This window comes from Acomys minous (genome assembly GCF_964271855.1).
Source record: "Acomys minous genome assembly, chromosome: 10".
NCBI lineage: Eukaryota > Metazoa > Chordata > Mammalia > Rodentia > Muridae > Acomys > Acomys minous.
The window spans coordinates 58,130,333-58,158,317 of record NC_140491.1 but is presented as its reverse complement, the minus strand read 5'-3'; the positions used below and the strand labels follow the sequence as shown (position 1 = coordinate 58,158,317).

At 37.5% G+C, this 27,985-nt stretch overlaps 1 protein-coding gene and 1 long non-coding RNA gene across 8 annotated transcripts in view; one reads left to right on the top strand and one right to left on the bottom strand.

Moving 5' to 3' along the window:
- Positions 1 to 27,985, bottom strand: part of CCDC88A (coiled-coil domain containing 88A) — a 121,158-nt gene that overhangs the window by 33,712 nt on the left and 59,461 nt on the right. For 5 of the 7 annotated variants that reach the window (XM_084799758.1, XM_084799756.1, XM_084799760.1 and 2 more), the window contains exons 10-17: positions 26,827 to 26,985; positions 24,875 to 25,021; positions 24,021 to 24,165; positions 18,680 to 18,864; positions 13,751 to 13,888; positions 11,517 to 12,587; positions 9,975 to 10,102; positions 8,002 to 8,143 (exon numbers count right to left, since the gene is read on the bottom strand). In XM_084799758.1, coding sequence (XP_084655884.1) covers positions 8,002 to 8,143; positions 9,975 to 10,102; positions 11,517 to 12,587; positions 13,751 to 13,888; positions 18,680 to 18,864; positions 24,021 to 24,165; positions 24,875 to 25,021; positions 26,827 to 26,985 — 2,115 coding nt within the window. The remainder of the gene's footprint in view (positions 1 to 8,001; positions 8,144 to 9,974; positions 10,103 to 11,516; positions 12,588 to 13,750; positions 13,889 to 18,679; positions 18,865 to 24,020; positions 24,166 to 24,874; positions 25,022 to 26,826; positions 26,986 to 27,985) is intronic. The other 2 variants (XM_084799757.1, XM_084799761.1) reach the window with 1 other exon arrangement.
- LOC311607739 lies at positions 8,092 to 10,089 on the top strand. The gene is made up of 2 exons (XR_014782720.1): positions 8,092 to 8,226; positions 9,857 to 10,089. It is a non-coding gene; the product is annotated as an uncharacterized lncRNA (long non-coding RNA).

The window sequence follows — 27,985 nt, the reverse complement described above, 5'->3', positions numbered from 1 at the left end:
AAAGTAGCAAGTACATTTAGGAATCTTCCTAGGAATAACATATTACCTAGAATTAACTATAATAATAAAATATGGCTTATTTACTTAACTCCTGATTCAAACACATCATTATGTAATTTATCTTGTAATAAGTAATTCAAGGATATATTTTCTACAGGCAGTTTTTAGTTTTCAGTTGACTCTTCTGTTTACTGTTTTGAGACAATGTCTCATGTAGGCCCAGGCTGGCCTTTAATTCCTTAGTCAAGAAAAACCTTAATTCCTGATTCCTTTGCCCGTTAAGTGCTAAAACTACAGATGTCAGTCACCACACTGGCCTTCAAACAGGAGGCTGCTAACTGCAAAAAGGGCCGAGTGATACACAGGCCTGGATGCTACAGGAAGAGCTCCAGCATCTTCTAAGATCAAAACTGCCACACTTCACACCTCTTAGCAATTACATTTTCTTAAGATTTAAAGATTTAAAAAACCCTGTGTATGAATGTTTTGCTTCATGAAAGCATGTGAATGCAGTGCCTGCTGAGGACAGGAGGGTAGGGATAGGGCCTGGGACTGGAATTATGGACAGGTGTGAGTCATCACGTGGATGGTGGGAACTGAATCCAGAGGCTTTGCAAGAGCAGCTTGGGCTCTTAATTGTGAGTCATTTCCCTAGCCCTGAAACAATGTGTGTGTGTGTGTGTGTGTGTGTGTGTGTGTGTGTGTGTGTGTGTGTGTGTGTGTGTGTGTGTGTGCTGTGTCCTTCTGCATTTGAGTATAGGTGCCTGTAAAGGCCAGAGGCTTCAGATTGCCTGGAGTTGAAGTTATAGGTGGTGGAGATCCATCTAATGTGGTGCTGGGAACCAAACTCTGGAAGAACCAGTATAAACTCTGAATTGTTTAGCTGTCTCTCTTGCTCCTTTTTAATTCAAATTCATTATTATACTTATTTTGCTTTCTAGTTTACTTTAGATATTTATAATACACTTCAAAAATTAACACTATACATTCAGGGCAAAAATGGTTAAAATAGTTCATGCACAAAACTTAAGAAAGCCTTTAGTTCAGCAGTAAACTAACATTACTACTAGTGAGTTACACATTAGTAAAAGAAAACAGAACAAGCCAAGATGGAAATTTTGGCCAGTGTCTAATGGTGTTCTGGGATACTCCTATTTTCTTCATACAGTCTTTTTTTTTTTTTAGACTTACAAAGGCTGTAGTCAAATGAAATATTAAGGAGAGCTGACAGAAGAAAAATATATCTGATATGTACTATTTTGTTCTTGTCTTGCACAGAGTTCACCTCTGTTTGACAACAAGAGTGGAAAATGACAACAAAAAATAGAAGAGCTGGAAATAAAATTGAAGGCTTCTCATTTACAGTCTGTTCAAGTGTATTTAGCTCACATATCATTAATCAAAACCTATATATTCTCACAGGAAATAAAGTTTGTCAGAATAAAATAGACCTCACAACAAAGCAATGTAGAGTCAATTTAAAGGTTGAATGACATTAAGTTGAAGTTTAGTGTAGTAAAAATAGTATTAGAAATTATATAATTAATTCAAATTTTCAGTTTTTAATTAAAGATAATGTAACCTTTTAGAACTGAAGTATAGTTTATATATAGTTACTAATGTACTGATTATAAAAGAAATTTGGGCCAGGTGGTGGTGGCGTACACCTTTAATCCCAGCTCTGGGGAGGCAGAGACTGGCGGATCCGTGAGTGACGTTCCAGGCTAGCCAGGGCTGCACAGGCAGACCCTGTCTACTTTTTAGAATAACATATACACACATCACTCATCATTCTGGAAGGATCACTGCTTGCCAGACAACCACTTGCTGCTCTTTCAGAGGACCCAAGTTTATTTCTCATCACCCACGGGTGTCACTAACAACCAAAAGCCTGTAACTCCACTTCCAGGGGTTTCAACACCCTCTCCTGGTCACCTGTACATTTAAGGCACCTCCTCCACTCACACCACACACAAACATACCGTTAAATTAAAATAATAATTTTTTAAAATTAGCAACATGATCAAGTTGGGTTTCATTCTAGAGATGTGTGGACAGTTTGACATATACAAATTGAGTAAGTCAAGTAATGCAACACCTAAACAGACTCTGGGACACAATTCACTGCATTGCCTCAATAGATGCAGAAAAGATTTCCAGTAAAGTTTAACATCTCTTCATGATAAAAGGCCCAGAAGAAATTAGAATATATGCACATACCTCAACATAATGCAATATGCAACAAACCTATAGCCAACATTATTATTATTATTATTTATAATTTATTTAATTGTATTTTATAAGCATTGGTATGAAGGTGTCACATCTCCTAGAACTGGAGTTAGAGACAGTTGTGAGCTGCCATGTGGGTGCTGGGAATTGAACCTGGGTCTTTTGGAAGAGCAGCCAGTGCTCTTAACTGCTGAGCCATCTCTCTAACCCCCATAGCCAACATTATACTAACCAGGGGAAAACTAAAACTGTTTCCTATAAAGTCAGGAACAAAGCAAGAATGGGTATCTTCCTCACTGTTATCCCTCTAGACTTGAAGTCTTAGCTCCAGGGAAAGTCAAAGGAACAGAAAAGAATAAACAGAAAAACAAGTTAAAATATCCGTATTTTTGATAACACAATCCTATTAGGAAAAGACCTTAAGGTGCCATAAAAAACAAAAACCAACCCCCCCCCAAAAAAACCCAAAAAACCTTCTTAGATCTGACTGATAAATACTTTTATTGAAGTAGCCAGATACAAAGTCATCATCCAAAAATCAGTAGTTTTTCTATATACTGATGATGAACATGCTGAGAAAGTAGGAGAGCATTCCCATTTACAATGGCTTGAAGAAAAAAAAATATGTAGGAACAAATCTAAGTGGCCGAAGACATTTATAAAGAAACCTTTAAAACATAGAAGAGACAAGATGAAGATTCTAACAGATGGAAAGACCTCCTATATTCATGGGTTATAAAAATTAATATTATGAAAATAACTGTATTATACCAACAATTTTGTAGTAAGCTAATGAATCTATCTACTAATCTAATTTGGATTTTGTTTGGGATTATGCTGAATTAACAGATTCATTTGGGATCTGCTTGTGTATTTATTCTAGTACTGGGGATTGAATCTAAGGTTTGTACATGGTGGAAAAGTGCTGAACTACTGAGCTATATCCAAATCTGAGAGCTGTCAGATATAGAACATAGCCGGGCGTGGTGGCGCACACCTTTAATGCCAGCACTTGGGAGGCAGAGGCAGGTGGATCGCTGTGAGTTCTAGGCCAGCCTGGTCTACAAAGCAAGTCCAGGACAGCCAAGGCTGCACAGAGAAACCCTGTTTCAAAAAACCAAAAAATAAACAAATAAATGAATAAACAACAGAATACAGAACATTTCAGTTGATGATATGGTGCTCCTTTTCATTTACTAAGATGTTCTTCCTATTTTATTAATGCCAAGTTCTTTAAAGTACCTCAGGGTTTTTTACAGTTTTGTTTTGTTTTTGGTGTGTGTTTTTAAAGATGTATTTATTATGCACTCAGCGCTCTGCCTGCATGTACACCAGCACGCCAGAAGAGGGCACCAGATCTCATTCTAGATGGTTGTGAGCCACCATGTGGTTGCTGGGAATAGTGCTCTTAACCTCTGAGCCATCTCTCCAACCTTGGTATTTTACAGTATTATAAATGATATTTTCTTTTAACTTTTACTCTTTGAATTTTCATTTTTAATATATACAATATATGGCTGAGTTTTATATACTGATCTTTACCCTATGGCATTTGATAAAACACACTTTATATAGTTTTCTATAAATTCTTTAAAACTTCCTGCCAAAACAATCATCTCAGAAGTCAATAAAAATATAACTCATATTTTCAGATTTGGATTTCTGGGACTGATGAAATGGCTCAATGGTTAAAAGCACTTACTGCTCTTCCAGAACACCCTAATTTGACTTCCGGACACATCTGGCAGCTCACAGCCACCTATAACTATAGCTCCAGGGGATGCAATACCCTCTTCTGGTCTCCACAGGCTCCTGTACATAGGTGGCCCACACCCATACACATATACATAAAATAAAATCTTTTTAAAAAAGCCAACAGCATTTTCATTCCTTATCCTCATATGTTAAGATCAGATAGAGTGTGTAATAGAAACCGAGAAGAGTATCTTTGCTTTTCTTCTCAAAGTAAACAGTCTTTTACCATTAAGGATGAGGTTCATTGTAGGCCAGCTAGAAACAGCCTTTACTTATTTAATAAAGTTCTTTTTACATTTGAGGTACAGGTATTAAATCCTTTAGCTATAATTGTGGACAGGTCATTCTCCATAGAGTTTTAGCAATGCTGACATAGTTTGAAGCTGTGGTTAGACGTGAGAACATTTAATCTGGCTGTATCATGAAGCTATAAGCCAATGCTGTAAAACTAATCTTAATATATACATAATAGCAATCTTTTGATTACTGTTTGGGACTGGTAACAAGTCAAGTTTTTTATTTATTAGAGAACATTTAGCTCAAGGTGTGTTGCTATGACAATCATGTAAACAAATGGCTTTAGCCTGGGAAAATTTATAATTAAAAATTCCCAAGTATTTTTAAAGAAATAATGTCATGCTGGCCATTGCTTGGAAATGGAATGATTTTTGCTGTATGTTTTACTGTAGGTTATACAGAAATTTTTGTATTTCCTTGTTAGACTGTTCTCTTGTTGAAATGTTCTATTGATTGTAAAAGATGAGGAAAATCATGGTGTAATCTGTACTGAAAAAAAAATTGAACTTCACTTTAAATAAAGTACTGTGTTTGGCCCAAGGAGTGACAGCAAGCAACAGAGAGACAGAAAAGTAAAGTTCTCCTGGGCTTTAAGACCTTTCAGTTTGTACGGCACATACCTGGGTGTAGTATTTCAGTTTGTATGGCATATATCTGGGTGCAGTGTTTCAGTTTGTAGGGCGTGTACCTGGGTGCAGGATTTCAGTTTGTAGGGCGTATACCTGGGTGCAGTGTTTCAGTTTGTGTGGCGTGTACCTGGGTGCAGTGTTTCAGTTTGTGTGGCGTGTACCTGGGGGCAGTGTTTCAGTTTGTAGGGCATGTACCTGGGTGCAGTGTTTCAGTTTGTAGGGCGTGTACCTGGGTGCAGTGTTTCAGTTTGTGTGGCGTGTACCTGGGTGCAGTGTTTCAGTTCGTAGGGCGTGTACCTGGGTGCAGTGTTTCAGTTTGTACGGCGTACACCTGGGTGCAGTGTTTCAGTTTGTAGGGCGTATACCTGGGTGCAGTGTTTCAGTTTGTGTGGCGTATACCTGGGTGCAGTGTTTCAGTTTGTAGGGCGTGTACCTGGGTGCAGTGTTTCAGTTTGTATGGCGTGTACCTGGGTGCAGTGTTTCAGTTTGTAGGGCGTATACCTGGGTGCAGTGTTTCAGTTTGTGTGGCGTATACCTGGGTGCAGTGTTTCAGTTTGTAGGGCATGTATCTGGGTGCAGTGTTTCAGTTTGTAGGGCGTGTACCTGGGTGCAGTGTTTCAGTTTGTATGGCGTATACCTGGGTGCAGTGTTTCAGTTTGTAGGGCGCATACCTGGGTGCAGTGTTTCAGTTTGTATGGCGTGTACCTGGGTGCAGTGTTTCAGTTTGTAGGGCGTATACCTGGGTGCAGTGTTTCAGTTTGTAGGGCATGTACCTGGGTGCAGTGTTTCAGTTTGTAGGGCGTGTACCTGGGTGCAGTGTTTCAGTTTGTAGGGCGTGTACCTGGGTGCAGTGTTTCAGTTTGTATGGCGTGTACCTGGGTGCAGTGTTTCAGTTTGTATGGCGTGTACCTGGGTGTAGTGTTTCAGTTTGTGTGGCGTATACCTGGGTGTAGTGTTTCAGTTTGTGTGGCGTGTACCTGGGTGCAGTGTTTCAGTTTGTGTGGCGTATACCTGGGTGTAGTGTTTCAGTTTGTGTGGCGTGTACCTGGGTGCAGTGTTTCAGTTTGTAGGGCGTGTACCTGGGTGCAGTGTTTCAGTTTGTATGGCGTATATACCTGGGTGTGGTGTTTCAGTTTGTATGGCGTATATACCTGGGTGTGGTGTTTCAGTTTGTATGGCGTATACCTGGGTGTAGTGTTTCTTTTTCCCTCCATTCCTCAACCTCTCCTCAACAACTTCTAGTTGTTCCCCAATGGTTGGTTTCCGGTAACCAGCTGTTCACCGCCTGCTCAATCCTCCCTACCACAGATCCACCGAGACTTTTTCTTCTCTCCTCTGCACTGTTTCCCAGAGCTGGTCTGTGGGATACTTCGACTTAACCACACAAGCCAACTCATACCCCAATTTCCTTAGTTTCTGGTGGAGTAGCTTCATGAATTATCATTTTTTGTAACCAACTAATACTGTTTAACAGAATACAAAATTCAGGACATAAAGCTGATTAATCACTACTTATGCTATGCCAGTTAGCATAAGCAGAACTCTATATTAGTGTATTTTTCATGGCAAATTCTGTGACAAATACTAGTAAAGATGATGTAGGCAAATGGTGAACAAAAAGTCTTCTCTTTTTGCAGAAGAAACTCAAATTTGATTTATTTGTTTTCTCTAGTCTAAAAGACTGATAAAACCAGAATATCCTATTATTAGGCAATAATGCTTATGGAGGAAAAGACCCATGATTGGCAGGTAAACGATATCTGGGGTAGGAAAACTAGGTACCTAATAGAAAGCAGGATCACTGGTTTCTCTACAGGCAGCAGCTCTTATAACCAGTCAGCGTGCACACCCTCGAGATTTTACATTTATGCTTTTGGAGTTGTATGACTTAATGACTGCTATGAAGCACACAAGTCTCAAAACTAGGGCGGTGCTCTCCTACTCAAGTGTGCATCCTATGCGTTGCTTGAACCATAATCCGGTAAGAATGTATGGACCAGCAAGATGGTTCAGTAGGTCAAGGACTCGCTGCCAAGCATGATGACTTCAGTTTGATCCCCTGGACCAATATGTAGAAAAGAGAGACCCCTCACAAATTATCCTTTGACCGCCACAGGAATGTTCTGGTGGGTCCCTAGTGTGTGTCTGTGTGCATGTACAAATACAAATGAAAGTAAATGAAAAAAATTTAAAGAATCAATCTCACATAATTATATGAAGAGACCTAACACTGTCTAGCCACCAACTTGTATCTCCCTTTTTGGGTCATTTTGGATAGAATAGTTCTAACTGTGGCCTACAGAAATCTCCTCACTACCTATCTGGCATGGCAGTACACTTCTACAGTCACTGTGCTTAGGAAAGATGAAGGATGATCAGTTCAACGCCAACCGTGGCCTCACAATAAAGGTAAGGCCAGCCTGTGCTATAAGAGAGCCTGTGTAGAAAAATGAAAAACAAAGAAAAAGACAACTCCTGGCGCAATCAGGAGATTGAAAAGGGAAGAGTAAACAGGAGAGTCTGCCCTTTATTATCCACTGACCTCACAAATAGGGTAAACCCTTTATATTTCAATTTACTCACCTGATGAAAGCAGTGTCTAACTTCACAGAGTAACTCAAAGTCTCACAAGAAAACAGATCTAGAGGACATCTTATTTATGAGTAGATCAGTGGCTTTATTATGCTAAACCTATGATTACCCTCTATAATGCGATCGTCACAGTCTTATCTTTACAAATGTACCTGGTGTCCCAACAGGAAAAATGTAGCAGAGTAAAGGTATCAGGACCCCAACAACTGAGGGTTTTTGAAACAAAATAAGCCTGCTTCTTGTGCATCGCACTTCTACAATTCTTCACGTGTCCCTATCTGTAAGAGGGACTAGTACACATTTGAAAGCAACCGAGAAAATTGTTAGCACTTCTCTATGACAAAGATCTGATTAAGTATATGCCCAAATACAGGAAATACTAACATAAGTGTACCGGAGTTTTTATTTTCTCTTTATGCTTTTCTGTCCAAGTACTTATAAAGCTAGTTCAGAAAAAAAAAAAAAACCCAAAACAACAACAACAATAACAACTTACTGTTTTAAGTTCTTGGCGCAATTGCTGATTGTAATTTGTAGACTCTTCCAACCGAGCTTCTAAAGCAGCAATTTTTTCTTCTTTTATTTCAAGGGACTTCTTCAGAGTGGATTCTAATTTTGATTCCAAAAGTTTGTACCTACTATCCAAGTACAAGAGTAATACAGTTTGTCATTAGATGTCAAAACATTTTTTGGGACAATTTATGACTACAACACTGATACAGTAAGTAAGATCTATAAGCCTTCATGCATAACATGTAAATTATCTTCCTCCTAGTGGTGGTCACAGAACAAAAGCTGGTAAGTAAAAACAATTTTGAATTACTGTCAAGACTGCCAAAACAAAAAAACGAAAAACAATTAATGCTCAAATGGGAATCTGCATAACTAAATCCTCAAAAATTTCTTCTAGTTTTGTAAGACTAAAACAGAAAAAAGAAGTTGATGGATACATTATATCACACATATGTCTGTGATATTGATCTGTATTCATTTTTATGTACTGGCCTATATGATCAGTTTAAGACTTTAAAGTCAACATCAGGTGGGCACGGTGACACAGGCATTCCTGGCCTACACAGAGAGTTCCAGAACAGTCAGGGCTACATTATGAGACGCTGTCTAAAACAAACCGTCTCAATACTGGCTACTTTAAGTAGTTTAAATAAAGAAGACAATGCTACACTCATGACACAGCCTGGTGGAGTCAGACAGATGTGAATATCAGTATGCTAGTTACTGCACAATATTTTAGAATGCATGTGTCAGTTACTATTAGTGTGTGTGGAGGGGGATATGTGTTTCGTGTGTGAGTATACATGTTCACATGTACATTAGTGGAAGCTGAAGTTGGCATCTGGCATCTCCCTGAATCACCCTTGATGAACTAGAAAACCAGACAACTTCAATTAGTCTATAGCTAGTAAGTTTGGCCTGGAGATTACAGGCAGCCACTATGTCCTATTTGGTTTTTACGTAAGTTCTGAAGATCCTAACCCTGGTCTCCATGCTTGCAAAGTGAGGGCTTTATCCATTGAGCCATCTCCCTAGCCTCAAATGTGTGTGTGTGTGTATTATTTTTTTGAGATAGGTTTTTGTGTAGCTCCGGCTGTTCTGGAACTCTCTTTGTAGACAAAGCTGGCCTTGAACCCAGAGATCCACCTGCTTCTGCTGGAATTAAAGGCGTCAGCTGCCTTAAAAAAGATTTATTTATTATGTATACCTCTGCCTGCATGTACACCTCAGGCCAGAATGGGGCATCAGATCACATCATAGATGGCTGTGAGCCACCATGTGGCTGCTAGGAATTGAACTTAGGACCTCTGGAAGAGCAGTCAGTACTCTTAACCTCTGAGCCATCTCTCTAGCCCTCAAATAATATTCTTATAGAAAAAGTTTAATTACATTTGTTTTTAATCTATGCACACAATATGTGTACCTATGTGTGCGCCATAGCATGTGTGCAGAGAAGTCAGAAGAAAACCTGCAGAATTTGATTTTCTCCTACCATGTGAGTCCTGAGAATCAAGCTTAGATCATAAGGCTTAGCCTCAGGAGCCTTTACCTACTGGGCCATCTTACTGGACCATAAAACAGTATTCTTAAGAATAGTCCTCTCGTGTCTCTGAAACAAGTGACCCTTTGGATACTAAATAGAAGACAAAAATCAGATTAATTCTAATTAAAAGGCTATGATTAACAGAGAAGAGAATTTAAAAAAAAATCTGCACCAACCATTTTTAAAGTTAGAGTAATTTTTATACTATTTATAAAACTTTTATTTTCCACATCATTTTCATACATTAATTGCATTTCAATGTATTTTTCTCTGTTTCATATTTTTCCTCTTTTAGCCCACATCTTTAGAGAACTTTCTCCAAAAGAAGATGCCAGAAACAAGAAGACACTACGGCTGGGGCGAAGTTTCCCTAGATAAGAACTGCAGCTCTCTGCTGAACACACAGCACTCACCTGTCATCCGTGCTCTGCTCATCATGCAAGAGTCGCTCTTTATTTAAACCTATCTTCTCAAGTTCGTGAGTTAATTTTTCGAGGTCATTGTTCATTTGTTGCGTCTTCAATTTTTCACTCACTAAATCCTTATTTTAAAAATAATGTACAACTCAGTCAAGGGTCAGGGAAAGAATGCCACTCAAGATTCTAATTACTACAACCCAAGAAGACATAGCTGAGCCAGATATGAAAAAAAGTCACAGACCCTTCCTGTTATTACTAAAAAAGCAGTTAAGCAGTACATTAACCAGGCTGAAACCATTTCTTAAAAATACAAGAAAATATTTTTTGAAAAATATTCTTAATAGAAATAAACTCTTTTCTTGTGTTGCTACTTCTTTATAATGCTAATGTCACAGAACTAGAAGAAACTCTTTCCTGGTAAACACATGACAGGTTTTACAACCATAAGGGAATCTCCAACATTTTCATGGACTTCACTGAAACAGAAAAACCTACATGTAACTGGTTTCTATAAACGTGTGAAATACTACACCCTCGCACCACCATAAACCTTTCTCATGGTAGAAGAGACCTCACCTCAGACAGTGATCTGAAGAACTACAGACACTTTTTATTGCTTGCCCTATTGTTCTTTGTTTGTTTTGTTTTTTGTTTTTTGAGACAGGGTTTCTCAGCGCAGCCTTGGCTGTCCTGGACTCGCTTTGTAGACCACGCTGGCCTCAAACTCACAGTGATCCGCCTGCCTCTGCCTATCAAGTGCTACAATTAAAGGCGTGCACCACCGCGCCCAGCTTGTCCTATTGTCATACTGGCAAATTCCTTCCTAATGCCTCTTAGTAGAAATGCAGACCACAGAACTGTCAGGGGTCCCTGTCTTCATGCCAACCCTCTGTCCCCATATTGGAGATTGAATACAGGCTTCATGTACGCTAGGCAAACATTGTCCATAGGGCTGTATTTCCAGCCCCAGTAGACTTCCTAATTGAACTTAATGGACCATCACATATGTTTGGCACAAAAAGAAAGGAGAGAGGCGGGGGTCGGGGGGTGGAGTGGGTGGGTGGGGAGATTTTTTTCTGATATATGTACCCATATAAATTTGAGTACCACTTACATGTAAATCCTTATGCAAGTACCTGGTAAGAAACACTTGCTCTAATTATTAATGTCTTATTACTAACAATTTTTAAAAAACAACTTAAAATTTTCATCTAAGTAGGAAAGTTAGAAGTTGCTTCTAGTTCTGTTTCCAAAATTCTAATGAACTACAGAAAGGATGGCAGAAGTTACTGATGGATACAGTAAATGTGGGCTACAAATATAAAAAATTGTTTGACTTAAGTTTAGGTAAATAGGACTGGAGAGATGGCTCAGTGGTTGAGAGCACCCACTGTTTTTCCAAAGGAACTGAGTTCAATCCTCAGTGCCATGCCATGACAGCACAACTGTCTGATGCCCTCTTTTGGTGTGTAGATGTAAATGCAGACAAAGTACCCATATACAAAAAAATCTTAAAGTTTAGGTAAATATATTTACCTCACGTAATGTAACCAAAGTTTTAATATCAATAGTTGCTCTTTTCACAAGCTCTTTATTTTCTTTTTCTAATTCCTTCAGACGAAGGCAAGACTCTTTATATATACTAATTTCTTTGAATAAAGTTTTGTTTTCTTTTTCCAAATTTCCAATTTTCACATTATTTTCTTCTAATGTGGTATCTTTTATTTCTGCTTGTTGTCGGAGTCTCTTATTTTCCTTCTCCAATTGTTTCTTATCCTTTTCGAGTTGAGATGTCTCTTGCTCTAATGATTTGTTTTCTTTTTCTAGTTGTTCAAGTCTTTTGCTAGCTATTTTGAGTTCTTCTAGGATTTTCTGTAATGTCTGATTTTCCATCTCTAAGTCTTGTAGCTCACTCTCTAACTGCTGGATTTTTTTACTGCTATTTTCTAGAGCTTTCTGTAGGCGCTGATTTTCTGTGTCTAGTCCCTGGTAGCTGACTTCCAGGCGCTCTGTCTTCTTGCAGGAGGCCCTCATGAGCTCCAGGCCCTTCCTCAGCTGCTCCTTCTCCGTCTCCAGCTCCTTGTTCTCCAGCTGCAGCTGCGCCATCCTCATGCTCGCACACCTCAGGGACTCCACGTTCCTTCGCAGCTCTAAGTTTTCTTCATCAAGTTGGGAGTTCTCTTTCTCTAGGGATTCTAACTGAAACGTAAGGTTTTTAAAGCTATCCAAAGTTTTTTTTAATTTTCTATTTTCTCTTTCTAGCTCTGAATTTTCTTGTTCTAATGCCTCAGTTTTTTCACAAGTTATCTTTAAATTAGTTATCTTCTTCTGTAACAATTCATTTTCTTTTCCAAGGCGATGCAACTCATTTTCAAGTTCTTCTGCACGCTCCCCTTTTTCTTTATAATGCTCCAATTCTTTTTTCATTTGCCGTTTCTCAAACTCAATCTTACTTAGTTTCCCACTTGTTTCTTTGATAGACTCGTGGAGAATTTTGTTTTCCTTTTCAATGTCTTTCACTCTTGCCTCAGCACTGATCTGGGAACGCTGTCTTAATGAAGACACTGTTTGGTTCAGATGTTCATTTTCCTGCTCCAATATTTTAATCTAATTGGAAAAAAAATAAAGAAGATGTAAAATTATAATGAATAGTCTTTAAACTTTTAAAAACTAACAAGGAAAGAACATGAGTACTAGAATGTATGGCTTAGTGCTTTAATCTGATAAATATTTATTGGAAGGCCCCTTTGTATATGGACTGTCAGGTCACTAAAGTTCATGTTTTTTGGGATTTTACAATCTAAATGAATGGCTAAGAGAAAAGCAGTTTCAATTAAAATGATTTTCAGATAATAGTTTACATATAAACAACAAAATGACCTAGTACATTTAAAAAACTTATCCAATTCACAGTATAGCTTGACATGAGTTTCAAACTTTTAAGTGTTCAGGATTGCTGCTGCCATCATGGTCCTCCCTTATTGTTGGGGTGGGAGGACCACACATGTTCTCCAGATGCTCTTTACAGTCTGTCGGGCTGTTCTACAGATGCCTAAGAAGTGCAGGGACTGAAGAACACTGAAAATCAATTATTCTTAAGCAAACTATTAAGAATATATGGTATAGACAATATACAATCTCTTCCTGTTCAGATGGAATATAACTCAAGATCCCCACAGCTACCTGAGCCTGCAAACAGTTCTGAACCTGTATGTGCTGTTGTTTCCACACACAGTGCTGGTGCTAGTTTATGATTAGGCACAGTAATTAACAATACGTGTATCACAGACCTCAGTGTATTTTCTCTTTTTTCACTATGTAGAAAGCTTTAAATTTCTCATCTTAAGAAAGCACTTAATAGTTTCTCTGACATATATGAATTGCAACTTAGGGCCATTATTAAGTGAAATAAGGGGGACAATGGAAACACGGTGACACAGGGTTAATTAGTAGTAGTGATGGGCAGGTGGTGGATACAGGAGGAACTTGTGTGGGCAAAGTAACCATTCATTCCCGGCCTGGAATGGGCAAGACATCGGGACACTACTCAGAATGACAGACAACTTAGAACCTGCAGATTGCTGACTACTGGAAAGTGCAGGATACACTAATGACTAACATTTTTGGACAGTGATAGACTGCAGTTAACAGGGAAGGTAAAATCCAACCTAATGGGGAGCTACTGTAGTTAGTTTGAAAGTTCTAGCGCATGTCCTTATGCTGGTATATAAACATTTACTCTAAACTGTTTAAGAAAGAGATACACGAACCTGTCTCTCTGAATTTTCTCTGAGTGTTTCAATTGTTTTTTCAAGCTGAGCTTTCTCTTTCATTAGATCCTTGCTTAAATTTTGGCAATTCTGAAGACTTTGCTTTTCTTGAATAATTTCATTTTCAAGAATTTCAACCTAGAAAAATTGTCACAAAACCAACACACTTAACAGACAAAACATCATATCAAAAGAGATTTAATTAAAGATAAAATCATTTTAATAGCTAAGTGGTAAAAAATTAAGAATCTTACATAGAATTTCAAGTGGCATTTCATATTGATTTTATAAGCTGCATAAAATTTGTATACATGACTCTTCTATGTTAAGACAAATTTCTATTTTGAAATACAGAGGCAAACAGCAGAATAAGTGATTATGATGTACTAATGAGGAGTATACAAGTCTCACCAAAAAATTCTTGGCTACAGTGGATTTGTAGTATACAAATTTTATTACCCTAGAAAATTACAGTAACAGAGGAGGAAGAAATTATAAAAGATTGGGAAGTTAAAGAGAGATGTGGTGATGAAAGTTTAATAAAACAGCAAACAAGGGACTTGGTGGAAATAAAAGGGGAAAATGGAAGAAGGAAGAGCAATATTCAAGAAGTAAACTGCAGCAAAAACATATTTTAGGCCAGGCATAGTGACATATGCTTGTAATCCTGGTACTCAGGAAAGCACGACACTGGTGTTGCCACAATTTGAGGCAAAAGGTAGTAGTGAGTGCTGTCTCACCTCCTGACTAGAGACTTGCTGAACTTTACATACCGACTTACTCTTGCAGTAGTGAGGATTAAACCCATGGTGCTGTGGCACTGAGCATACTGAGGACGCACTTCAATCACTGAGCTACAGCTCTGCCGGTCTGTGGTGTTAGGAGAGGGGCAACTAGCGGAAGCGCCAAGCTAAATCCCTGCCTTTGAGGGGGAGCTGGGACCTTGCACCTTCCGCTCTATCTTCCTTTGTATCCCAGCTGTGGTACGGTGAACAACTCTGCGGCTGGACACAGAGTTCTGCTTCATCACATGCCAAGCAGCCATGGAGAAGCCAAACAAACAGCTCTGTGACTAAGAGCACCTCCTCCTGAGGACCTGGCTTCAGTTCCTAGCACCCACGTGGAGACTCGCAACCAGTGTGACCCCAGTTCCAGGCGACCTGGTGCCCTCTTCTGGCTTCCCGGAGCACCAGGCATACATGCAGGAAAAATACTCAGACATAAAAAATAAAAATAATTATTTATAAAAGCAACAGAGCAAGCTCATAAGTTTTTTCCACTTATAATGTTTATATAAAATTTTATGTTAATAATGGACTCTAAAGCAAGTTGGAATTTTCTATTTTAATAGAAGATACTTATAGAAAAAGATCTTACAGTAATATCTCAAAAGTATGAAATTGCAAATCTTATCCAGTAATTAAGGTAACACTAACTTGTATACGTTCAAGAAGGATTTATTTATTAAGTATACAACATTCTGCCTGCATACCAGAAGAGGGCACTAGATCTCATTATAGATGGTTATGAGCTACTGGCTGGAAATTGAATTCAGGACCTCTGGAAGAGCAGACGTTGCTCTTAACCTCTGAGCCACCTCTCCAGTCATCTTAATAACTAATTTGGTTTTACTTACACACACACACACACACACACACACACACACACACACACACACACGGGAGTAGCAGTAGCAGTAGTAGCAGTAGTGTTGCCTAATAATGTGATGGGCTTGAGAAGAGACAGGCTTCTGGGCATTTAGAGTAAGGTAAGCCTCTGATATTGTCTGTGAGAAATCATAGTGATATGGTTGTATACATGCGCACACAAACATTTATGAACAGCACACAGAAACATACATAGAAACATCTTAAAAATAAGACAAATAAATGAATACATCTTTAAATTTTTAATTTTGTGGGTATGATGTAGGTATGTGTATGGGCACACCTACGCCACAGCACACTTGTAGAGCTCAGAGGACTTTTGGGAATCAATTTTTTCCTTCCAACCTGGGTTCTGGGGACTAAATTCACGCTGTTAGATTTTTGTGGAACATGGTTTTCTACAGTATAAAAGCTCAAATTAAACTCAATATCTAATTTGTATCTGTTTACCTACTAAGTGCCAGGCATTCTGCTGGTTTGAAAATGCCAGTCTTGTATTTGAAAGGTGTGTCTCCATATTAACAGAAATTCTCGTTTGTATATTATTTCAGGCAATCCCACTGTCTTCTTGCATCTGCTGGTACTGATTTTGAGATCTGGTTTCCTGTAGTCCTGTCTCCACGTCCAAAGCGCTGAGAGTATGTCAGTGATACCACACCCATTCTGTGCAATGCTAGGGGTCAACCCAGGGCCTCAGGCATGTGAGGCTGCTTGCTTCTACCAACTGAGCTGTGTTCTGAGTCCAGTTTTGCCCAATTTTGTGATATACCACTTACAAAGAATTATGCCATGTGAGCTGCAAGCATATGCAAATAACCTACTTGGTTACACAACTGAATGTTTCTATTCAATGAAAGATTCAATGATTACAATTCAGGGGATGGAGAGATGGCTCAGCTGCTAAGGGTGCTCACTATCCTTCCAAAGGCTCTGAGTTCAGCACCCACATTGAGCAGAACACCAACCCCAACTCCAACTTCAGAGGATTCCTCATGCCCTCTTCTGGCATTCCCAATCACCAGCATGCACATGGCATACACTCACACAAACACAAACATATAGATAGAAATAAATCTTAAAAATTCAGTTTCATAATATTAATCGGTGGTCTCTATTATTTCCTACCCATGTGATGCTATAACCTAAGCACTCAGGAGGCAGACAGGAGGACCATGGTAAATTCAAGGACAATCTAGGCTGTATTACATAGAGAGTTCCCAGCCAGTGTGGTTGACAATGTGAGATACTGTCTCAAAACATTAAAATAAAATAAAACAACACCAACAAACCCATTTCCCACTGAAAGGAATAGTAACTTTCTTGGGAAAATGGCTGTTTCCAAAACATCTTGGAAAAATGTTAAAAAAAAAAAAAAGTTTCAATGCGGGGTATGTTGGTGCATACCTTCAATGCCAGAACTGGGGAGGCAGAGGCAGTAAGCATCTGAGGTCAAGGCCAGCCTGTCTATACAGTGGGTTAAGGGTTCCCAGAGCTGCATATAAAAACCTTACTTTAACATGAGAACAGCCACCGAGAGAAGGAGGAAGGGAAAGAGAGAAACCTTAGCACTAAGGCAGTGATAAAGAATCTGAAAATAGCTTTTATAAAGCCTCTCATAAAAAGCACAATCCCTAGTTACCATCTAAATATCTGTCTTAATACCCACAGATACCTGTAGCCCTCAGACCTTATCATGGAAAATTCTCTTTGCAATATATTTTGACCATTATAGAAACCACAACCAATTCAACTGTGGAGACCAATCCCAGCTGATATATCTACAACAAAACCCCTGCATCCAAGGCTCAAAAGGCTGTTTGCTGTGAGACTGTGTGTCCTAGAAATGGCAGAAACTACACCACTGAAGTCTCAACAACATGGCTACCCAAACACTAGCTAAACAAGGACAATGACAATAGCCAGCTAACATGGAAGGAATAATGTTCATAAGGCCTCAACACTAAACAAACAACTACAGGAAGACTGACAGCCAGACAGTCTTCCCCAGAGAAGAGCACACCAATTGGTCATCCAATACCAAATGGTGACCCCTGAAAACATATACATACATATATGTAATATTATACAGACTGAGAAGGTTATATTTATAGGAGAACGAACACGAACACACACACACACACACACACACACACACACACACACACACACACACACACACCCTATCTCTCATTTTTAAAAAAGCCATGAATTTGAAAGCAAGTAAGGGGAAACGGGTACACAGGAGGGTTTGGAGAGAGAAAGGGAAGAGGAATGATATATTATAATCTCAAAAATATTTAAGAAGGCCCACACTTGGATAGTAAGTAAAATAAATGCAGTAGGCTGTATTTGTATGCCGCAAATACTTTAAAATACACGACCTCAAAAACAAACAAAAACCAAACCACTAAAACACATAAGAGTCTCAGTCATTGCAAGAGGCTATGGGAAACTAGTTCAGATAGAAAGGGCAAAAAAGACATCTGTGTTCCTCTATCAACTGTTCATTTGAGAAACTAGTACCTTAAGAGAAAACAATAGCTTTCAAAAGGAAGTTTTCTTTGTAATAAATCTAATTAACAAACTATGAAGTAATATAATTAGAATATCAAAATTTGTTAACCCTCTAATAATCACAGGAACTAAGTTATAAACTGTCTATAACATCATAAAAGGCAGACAAGCAGACACATCTCCTAAATGAGTATACATATACTTTATAAATACCCTGGGTAAAAACATTATTTTAAAGTACATTAAGCTTATAGATAAAAAGACAAAAGAACTTGCTAAGTAACATAACAACTGAAATAAGTAACAAATCTAGCTAGTGGACAAATTATTTCATAAGCTAATTCTGTCAAAAGATAATGTGCTAGGAAAAAAAAACAGGGGACTTATATACTAAATTCAGACTTTAGCAATACAGCAAGCTCCTAGTGAGCTTCTAGTGAGACATGAGACTAGTCTGGGTAACAGACTATTTAAGGGGCTGGAGAGATGGATCAGCAGTTAAGAGAAGTGCTTGCTCTCTCAGAGGTCCTGAGTTCAATTCCCAGCAACCACATGTTGGCTCACAGCCACCTGTCCTGGGATCTGAGATATCTTCTGGCATGCAGGTTTACATGCATATAGAGCACTCAAATAAATAAATAAATAAATAAATAAATAAGCGAGCTTGAACAATATGAATACATTACAAATAAAATTTATTATTTATTTATACTAACATTTAACATTACAATAAAAAATTTTAGTTTACCTTTTTATTCAGTCTCTGGTTTTCTTTTTCAGCCTTCAGGATTTTTGAGGTGCTGCCTTCTGCAGAGTCCATAGTACTCCGAAGCTCTTCTACAGTTTTCGTCAAACTCTGGTTTTCCATCTCCAACTTTAATAACTTACTTGATGTTAACTCATTTACCTCATGGCCCAAGGATTTCTGTGGTGCTGTAATATTGAAAAAAAATCACCAGTAAAACTATTATTACTTTTCAATATTAAAAATATTGCTTCCTAATGTACAATGAGACACCCAATCTTTAACTTTATTAAAAAATTGAGTTATCTAAGATAGATACAGTTAAAAAATAAATGAAACAAAGTTAAGTCTTGAGCTTCTAACAAACACAATTTAGACTCAAGAGACTGTAGAACTCTAGTTCCAAGAGAAATTACGTGGTAATTGCCATGTCAATGAATGCTGGGTACAACTATCGCCCTGCAATTTTACAAGATCACTCTAACTTAAAATAAAAAGCATATCTTAAACTTCTGAAGCAAATTTAAATATACAAGGCAGCTGAAGAATACTCACACATAGTCTGAAGGCCATGTACACTGCTCATATCTTCTGAAGATAGAAGTCAGTGCTCAGCTTAGGAGCAGAGACCACACACCGGCCTACTGTGTCAGCATAAAGCGTCTTTAACATACCACTATTTTTTTTCCTTTCCCAACATTTTTATTGATTCTTTACAGATTTCACATCATACATTCCTATCATATTTGATTCCCCAGTCCTTCCCTGTTCCTTCCCTCAGGCAAAAACAAAAAACAAAACAAACTCCAATTTGTGTTATCTATACACCACTAGGGGCGTGGCCAAACTCTCAGTGGTCTGACCTCTAGATGGAGCTGAGCCCCTCTCCTCCAACAGCCCTGCTGGAAGTCTCTACTGCTGAGAGTGACAACATACCAACATCCTATCACAGTCCCTAACAGATCCTTCCAGTGGCTTTTGGTCTATGCTGTTACTATTTTTTTTTTTCCTGACGGGTTTGGGGTGGAGGTAGGGGTTGTCAATGAAGTCTTCCATGTACCTCTTTCTCAACTGTGTGCCTGCAATCAGTTGATATCACTGCAAAGGTATATGCCCCTACCACATTTACATATTGGTCAAAATTGGGTACTGTAAATAATCTTATTATTCAAAGAAAGAAATAATAGCATTTGTTTTAGACATCACACTGGTACTTTTATTTCAAGTTTACTAGACCTAAATTTTAGAATCCTGCTAGAGATCCTCAAATATTTCATTACTAATGGTTCAGACTACAGAACTTTTATTTCCTCAAAAATATTATTTACTCTGGGCATGGTGGCACAAATCTCTAATTCCAGCACTGATAGGTAGATGTAATAGGGTCAAGAATTTCAAAGATAGCCTCACTGAACTTGGTGAGTCTGACTCTAGCCTGGGTTTTATGAGACCCTGACTCAAAGAAACAAACAATATGACTTAAATTTAACTGTAAGCTTACAGGATACATTGTTCAAAATGGTACCTAGTGAAGGGTGAAAATATACTTTTGGAAATACAACATCAAGTTTTGCATTTTGGGTGAAAAAATTTTAAGTGAATAATCTGAGGATACTGAAAATATTCAGTGTTATCATTTTGCAAATCTGATTCTGTCTTATAAAAATTATACTATAGTATGGCAACAGTGTAATATTTCACTCCAACTTGCACTGTTAGAGGAACACCCTACCAAAAGCTGTAACTCGAGTCCTACATCATTCTTGAGTCTAGCACCACAGTCAATTCAACCTGGATTAGATATTTTAAGAAGAACAAAACAAGCTCATTTTTTGCATTAAAAAGTCCTCAATGTCATTATGCAGAGTTGATTCAAATTACAAAAAAAAATGATATGGCTAGAAAATAACTTACATATTTTTCTATAATCATCACTGAAAAATTGCAAATTTGAGAATTTCGGAAATTATGTTAATTTAAATGCACATTTTCATATAATTTATTTTAGTTTTTATGTTAGTACTGATATTTTTAACTGAGAAGTAAAATTTCTGTTTAGAGCATACAGCACAATGTTCTAGGATATATATATATATTTATGGAATAGCTAAATGAGGCTATGTAAGATATGTATTAGTGTTCATATTTTTGTGGTTAAAACAATTACATTTTACTCTATTAGTAATTCTCACGCATACAAAGAAATGTTTTGGCTATTCAGGGATTTTCATATTTTAATATCAATGTTAGCACTGTTTCTCTCCTATTTCTTTGTGTCTTAAGGTGGGTTCTCATAGTTCAGGCTACCTAGACCAGGTCAGGGGCTGTGATTCCTCTCCCTCCTCCTCCTCAAGCGTGTGTGACGCTGGCTGTCCTGGGATGCACTCTGTAGGCCAAGCTGCTTTTGAACTCAGAGATCCGCCTCCCTCAGCTTCCCAAGTGCTGGGATTAAAGGCGTGCGCCAGCACTCCTGACTGACTTCTTAATAGATATTATAAGTGGGATTATTTTCTTGTATTTTTTGAATACTCTATTAATATATAAAAGTATTATTTTTCTGTTTTGACTTTATATACATCATCTTTATTGAACTAAGTTTTGTTTTTAAACTTACAGTTTTATGGTACAGGTAAGATCCTGTTAACACCACAAACACAATTTAACTCTTTTCTAATTTAGATGCTTCTTAATTACTTTCTCTCACCTAACTACTCTGCTGGAATTCTAGTACTTTGTGGAAAAGAAGTGGCAAATGTATACATTCTTGCCTTAGTAATGACAAGAGTAAGAAACGTTCTCAGGTCTTCACTGTTGAGTGTATGATGGCAGCTGTGGATCTGTTACTCATGGCCTTCATTATGTTACATTCCCTCTACATCTCATTTCTTGAGCACTTTCATGAATTCTGTCAAAAGTGCTTGAGAACCTGAGTTCAAACCCCAGAACCCATGTGATTAAGAAGTCGGGTGCACACATAATCACAGCACTGAGAGGGAAACCGGCCAATCCCCAAGACCAACCAGCTAGGCAGCTTCGCCTATTTGCCGAGTTTCAAACTAGTGAGAGGCCCTGTTCTCAAGGGGGAAAGAAAAGGGCAGTGGCCCCTGAGGAATCACATTCAATTAAGGTTGTTGGTCCTTGTCTTAGGGTTTTATTGCTGTGAAGAGACACCATGACCACAAAGGAAAGCATTTCATTTGGGGCTGGCTTACAGTTCAGAGGTTTAGTCCATTATCACCTTGACAGGAAGCACGCAGGCAGACATGGTGCTGGAAAAGGAGCTGAGAGTTCTACATCTACATTGGCAGGCAGCAGAAGGAGAGAGCAACACTGGGCCTGCCTGGCGCACTTGAAACCTTAGCCCACCTCCAACAAGGCCAGACTTCCCAATAGCGTCACTCCTTATGAGCCTATGGGGACCATTTTCATCCAAACCACCAAATCCTCTGTCCTCCACATTCAGGTAAGCAGACATATACAGGCTATTTTACTTTCTGTGTTTATAATTTGTTTGTTGTCCTGGACTTGCTTTGTAGACCAGGCTGGCCTCAAACTCCTGCCTCTGCCTCCCTGAGTGCTGAGATTATACAGGGGTGAGCCACTGCATTTGGCTCACACAGGCTTTTTCTTTCTTTCTTTCTTTCTTTCTTTCTTTCTTTCTTTCTTTCTTTCTTTCTTTCCTTCTCCTCCTCCTCCTTCTTCTTCTTTAAAGATTTATTTATTATTTATACAGTATTCTGCCCACATGTGTGCCTGCCCACCAAAAGAAGACACCAGACCTCATTACAGGTGATTGTGAGCCACCATTGGTTGCTGGGAATTGAACTTGGGACCTTCAGAAGAGCAGACAGTGCTCTGAACCTCTGAGCCATCTCTCCAGCCCCCACATAGGCTTTTTTCAATACCAGAAATACTTTTTAAAAAATGCTTTTTAATACCAGAAAACTTTTTTAGTACCAGAAAGTCTGAGCTGTTTTCTTTGTAGCTCATTTTACTTTATATAATAAAAAGTTTTAAAAAGTAAAACATGTCCACACGTTTGCTACTTACTATTTAGTCAGTATATAGGACACTAGAATTTTATTATTAGGTTCTCAAGTATAAAACAAGAAAAACTTAATGGGTAAAATACAGGATGAATTATCTATCTGTTCAAGTAATTATTTATAAGCACTAGACTAGAGATTCTTTCAAAGTTTATATATCTATTTGATAACGAAGTCCTCAGCACACAGTATGGTATATTACATTTGGTAAGTGTTTAATAAATATTTGCTCAAGAAAATTGGGTAAAATAATCTAATGCTACGTCATTTAGAAACTATGGGACTAGTCTACTTTGAATGAATCTGACCTGGCTATAATTAACAAAATGTGTTAACAGCAATAGCACAGCCATGCTTATAATACAAACAAGTATAATGAATTTTAAAGAAAGGGTCTAGGGGAAAAAAAAGGTATAAGTACAAATTTGTTTCTTTAGGACACAGTCTGACTATGTAGATCATGCTAGTTCAAACTCAGAAGTCTGCCTGCCTCTAGATAGTGAGTCCTGTGATTAAAGGTGTGTGCCACCATACCCACCAAGAAGTCACAAATTTATCAAGTAGCCTTTCATTATCCCCAGCAATGAATCAGCTGGCATGTCTGATCCTGAAGTGGTTTTTAACATTTATTTACACTTATTATGAAAAGCCACAGCCATGAAGATCCTTAACGCTCTTTACTCTGACTACGTATTTACCTTTAGAATCTTGTTATTAGATTTTTGACTTCCTATTTTGATTTGTGTACATTCAAAGAACAATTGACCAGATAAAATAACTATTTTACTTAATGGATGACTATAGTTCTCAGAAGAAACCAATAAATTAGTATTCCTGCTCTTATGATAGTAACTTGAAATATTGCCTAACCAACACTCTAAACCTATTAACAAATTCACAAAACTTAAGTTTTGCTTTAGATTAAACAAAACTTCATTGCACACTTCTAAGAAGCTATAAATTGTTTTATTGTAATGATTTAATTCACATACTAAATAAAGCTATAATAAAATTATTTGATACAATTTTAAAGAGAAAGGAGAAAAGATTCAGATTTTTTAAAAGGTCCTGCTCCTAGAATAAGTTAAAATTTAGTTTTAAAATATAGAAAAGTAAAAACTGGACCCACAAAGTAAAACCAAGACATTGCTTTGTGAGATAATAATTTTGGAGATAACTGGTTATCTTTTGGGATCTTTAGCTGGGGAAAATAAAAAACTATAACAACATATGGAGAAATATGAATATAACTTCATTTATTTATTAACCTACTTAAATGAAACAAAACTGAAGCCTACCTTCAACACGTTCACTAGTTCTGGACATCTGTTCCAGCTCCCAGCCAAGGTGCAATGACTCATCCATGCTCTGTCTCTGTGCCATTTCCAAAGTCATATTTTCTTCCATTAATTCTTCAATCTTCTTTCTATCCATATCTCGTTCCTTTTCAATTATACAGAGTGGGGAAAGAAAGCTAAGAAATAATGTAATTTCTATCCATTATTCACTTATTTTTACATGTTTTAAACTGAATACATTCTTAGTTCCTTAAAATGTTCACACTGAAGGCAATACTTAGATATTGTAATCACCACTGATCATTATTAATCAGCTAAGGTACCTGATATCCTTTTAAAATTATCTTTTAAAAACCTTAGTTCTTTGAGAATTTTGTATATGATTTGGCCATTTCCATTCCTCCTTTTTCACCTCCTCCTGGTCCAAGTCTGTGTCCTCTTCCTTTGTTTTCTCTTTTCTTTTCTTTCTTTGGCCATCAAGTTCAATTTGTGCTGCCTATATATTCTTGGATATATGGCCTTTTAAAATAATCTTTAGGAACAAAATGAAAATGTTCCTTCACCGTATTATTTTAGTCATCTAACACAATAATTATGGCCACTGCTAAATTTCACCAGATAGCTATATTATTTTTGCATTTTAAAAGACATGCTTATAACTTAGATTTACTGTTTTTGAAATGTAAAAATTAATATATAATACCCATTTATAACTGCATAAAGTTATTTACCTATCTTGTCTATGTTAAAGGCTTACTAAAGATTCTAGCCATCCTTGTCATTACAGGGAATTTAGCTGAACATGGACTTCTTCCTGAGAAACTTGGAAAATCGACCAAATCCAGAAAACTTACCATTTCCATATCATGCAATTTAGCCTTTAGTTGTAAATTCTCTTTTTCTAATTCATGTAATTTGTCAGAACGAGCTCGAGTTCCTTCTAGTTGATCTTCCAACATGGTTTTTGTTTCTAATAAAACTTGGTTATCTTCTTTTAATTCCTATAAACATTTCAAATAGGCTTTTAAAATTGAGTAAGAAATGTGCTAATGTCATTTTTTAAAAGCCTACAAGATAAAAATTCATCATTACAAATAAACACATTGTATCATTTTTGTCAGTACTTTCATGCAAGAGTACAGTCTCTGAGCACTACTGGCTTCACTCACTTTCTACTCCTTGCTCCGGAATGGAATATATTTAAAGTATGGAAGCCTTGGAATGAGAAACGCCACTGTAGCCTCACAGGAACTGATGGAACACTTTTAAATGGGTCACAGGGCTAAGAGACGCAAATGCCATAGAACTAACACTTACTTGGACTGAAAAAGATCTAAAATTTTACCTCTGCAGAGGAACAACTTGAGAGTGACTTGTTTTAGTTTTTCACAATAAAAAGCCAGACCCAAACTCACATAAATGATAAAATAAGACTCTGCCAATTTAACTTATAATTAGTCTTATTAGACAGCCAGTGAGGCCGGGCTGTCTAGAAACCTGTGGTCCTCCTTGCCTCTCTCTTCGTGTGCTGGGAGCACACATGAGCTCCTGCAACCCTTCCTGAAACAGGGTGTTTCTATGTAGCCAGGCTGGCCTAGAATTCACTGTGTAAACCAGGCTGGCTTTAAACTCACAGTGATTCACCTGCCTCTGCTCCTAGAGTGCCAGGATTAAAGGCGTGCACACTGTCTTCTCAATCTTTTCTTGTCTGGAGACTAGAACCCAGAGCCTTGTGCAAGTGTGACTAGATATCCAACTGTATTCTCTGTCCTCAGGATAGATGTTAAATAAATAGTTTGAGGAAATCCTTTTATATAATTCGGAAGCATCCATAATTGTTATCTTGCTAAATAATATGTCTGTTGTTTATAAAGTCTAGAGAGAAAACACTGTTCTGCTGGGTTTTGAACTAGAATTTTACTATGCATTCAAGAATGGTCTCAAACAGCGATCTTCCCACCTGAGCGTCCTGAGCTGGGCTTATAGGTGTATACTATCATGCTTTAGGACAAAGATATCCACGACAGATACAATAGGTATAGTATATATGATTACTACGTGTTTATACATGTGTGTGTTTTACCTTAGTATCTTACAGTTTCATTTATTAGTAAAATTGAAGTTAGACGTTCCATTATTTGTTTGCGTTTGGGCACACTCTGCAGCACCCACATGGTGCTCAGAGGACAATATGAGGAGGCTGGGTCTTGTTTTCTATCATGCTCATCCTAAAAATCACATTCTAGTCACAAGGCTTGGCAGCAGGTGTCACTAACCACTGCACCATCTCATCAACCCTTTCCGGTTTTATTTCAACTCCAAATACTCTTTTTTCTCATCCTTACACTAAAAATTAACAGAATCCCTATGCTTACTGGAAATAAGAAAGTTAACAGGAAAGAGGAACAGATGCCAGGGCTGTCAACCTCGGAAAAAACACAGTTGGTTTCCTAACTCACTTGTTTCCACATCGCCTTCACTGATCTCAGTGTCCTAAAGTCAACAAAACAAAGTCAGAAAAATATTTCACTTTCTTTCCAGGAGCAAGCTTGAGATTAATAGACATAAATATTTTATTTGACTGTAAGAAGTAGTCTTCAAAAGTCTTCCATGGCTACAATCCTAAAAAATGGGTGAGGAGTTAAGAGTGCTTTAAAGGACTCATATTAAGCTTCATAATCTATGAAGATATTTAAAATAAACAATTCAAAAAATTAATGTTACCTCTAGATTCCGCTTCTTTATATAATGCATTTGAAAATTTTAACATTTTAAGAAAAAAAGTATGAATAACTATGCGGCCTACCTCAACTCTTGCCTTATAAAATTCAATATCATGTAGTCTCTCCTTATATCTGCTGAGTTCACTCTCAAGCTTATCAACTCTGACTGCCTTCTCTCGAAGTGCATCCAGTTCATCTCGGTACATTCTAGCAGATCGAGCATCCGAAAGCAAATTCATGTTCTAAATAAATATAAATAATGCCTTAAACATAAATTTTCCCTTTTAAACAATTCTTTGTCCAAACAACTTCATTAATTTAACAAAATATAATTATACGTTTTTATAAAATTGTACTTTATATAAATAATAATGCTTCTTGAAAAACGAGGACATACTAAATCTTTTTCTTGAACCAAGCACAAAAGGATTGTAAATATGTTTATATGTAATTTTAACATAATGTTTCCATTAGCAAATTTTTAAAAACTTATTTCAAATTAAGTTGACCACAACATTCACAATTAGATTTATATTTACAAGTTAACTTTAGGGATAGCTGAGAGCTGTTAAGAGCACTGCTTGCTTTTCCAGAGACCCTGGTTTGATTCCCAGCACCAACACAGTGGCTTAAAACCATCTGTAACTCCAGTTCCAGGGGATCTGTCACCTTCTTCTGGCCTCTGGGGACACTGTACTCATGTGTTACATAGACATACATGCAGGCAAAATACCCATACATACAAAATTAGTAATTATTTTAGAAGTTTAGCTTTAAAATACAAGGTAATAAACATACAGAAAAGCCAAGTGATATAATTAAAGTAAATCACTATTTTAGAGAAATGTTTTTATACACATATATGGCCTACCACACATACGTATATACACACACACACACACACACACACACACACACACACACACACACCTGTTATCAGTAAGTGGAATAAGAGCCAGAGGCATCACTTCCTGGCTCCTTCATCTAGGATGTTTTCAGTCTACGATCTTGCATAGAGTTTTTGACGTTCAAAATAGTTAAGGGAAAGACGGAGCTGTCTATCCAGCCTTATTCCAATCCTTGGCATTTATAGCCAAATGAAAAACAACAAGACAGTGATTAAAAGAAGTAAATTCCTTTTTTTTTTTTTTTTTTTTTTTTTTTTTTTTTGGTGTTTAAAGACAGGATTTCTCTGTGTAGCCTTGACTATCCTGGACTTGCTCTGTAGACTAGGCTGGCCTT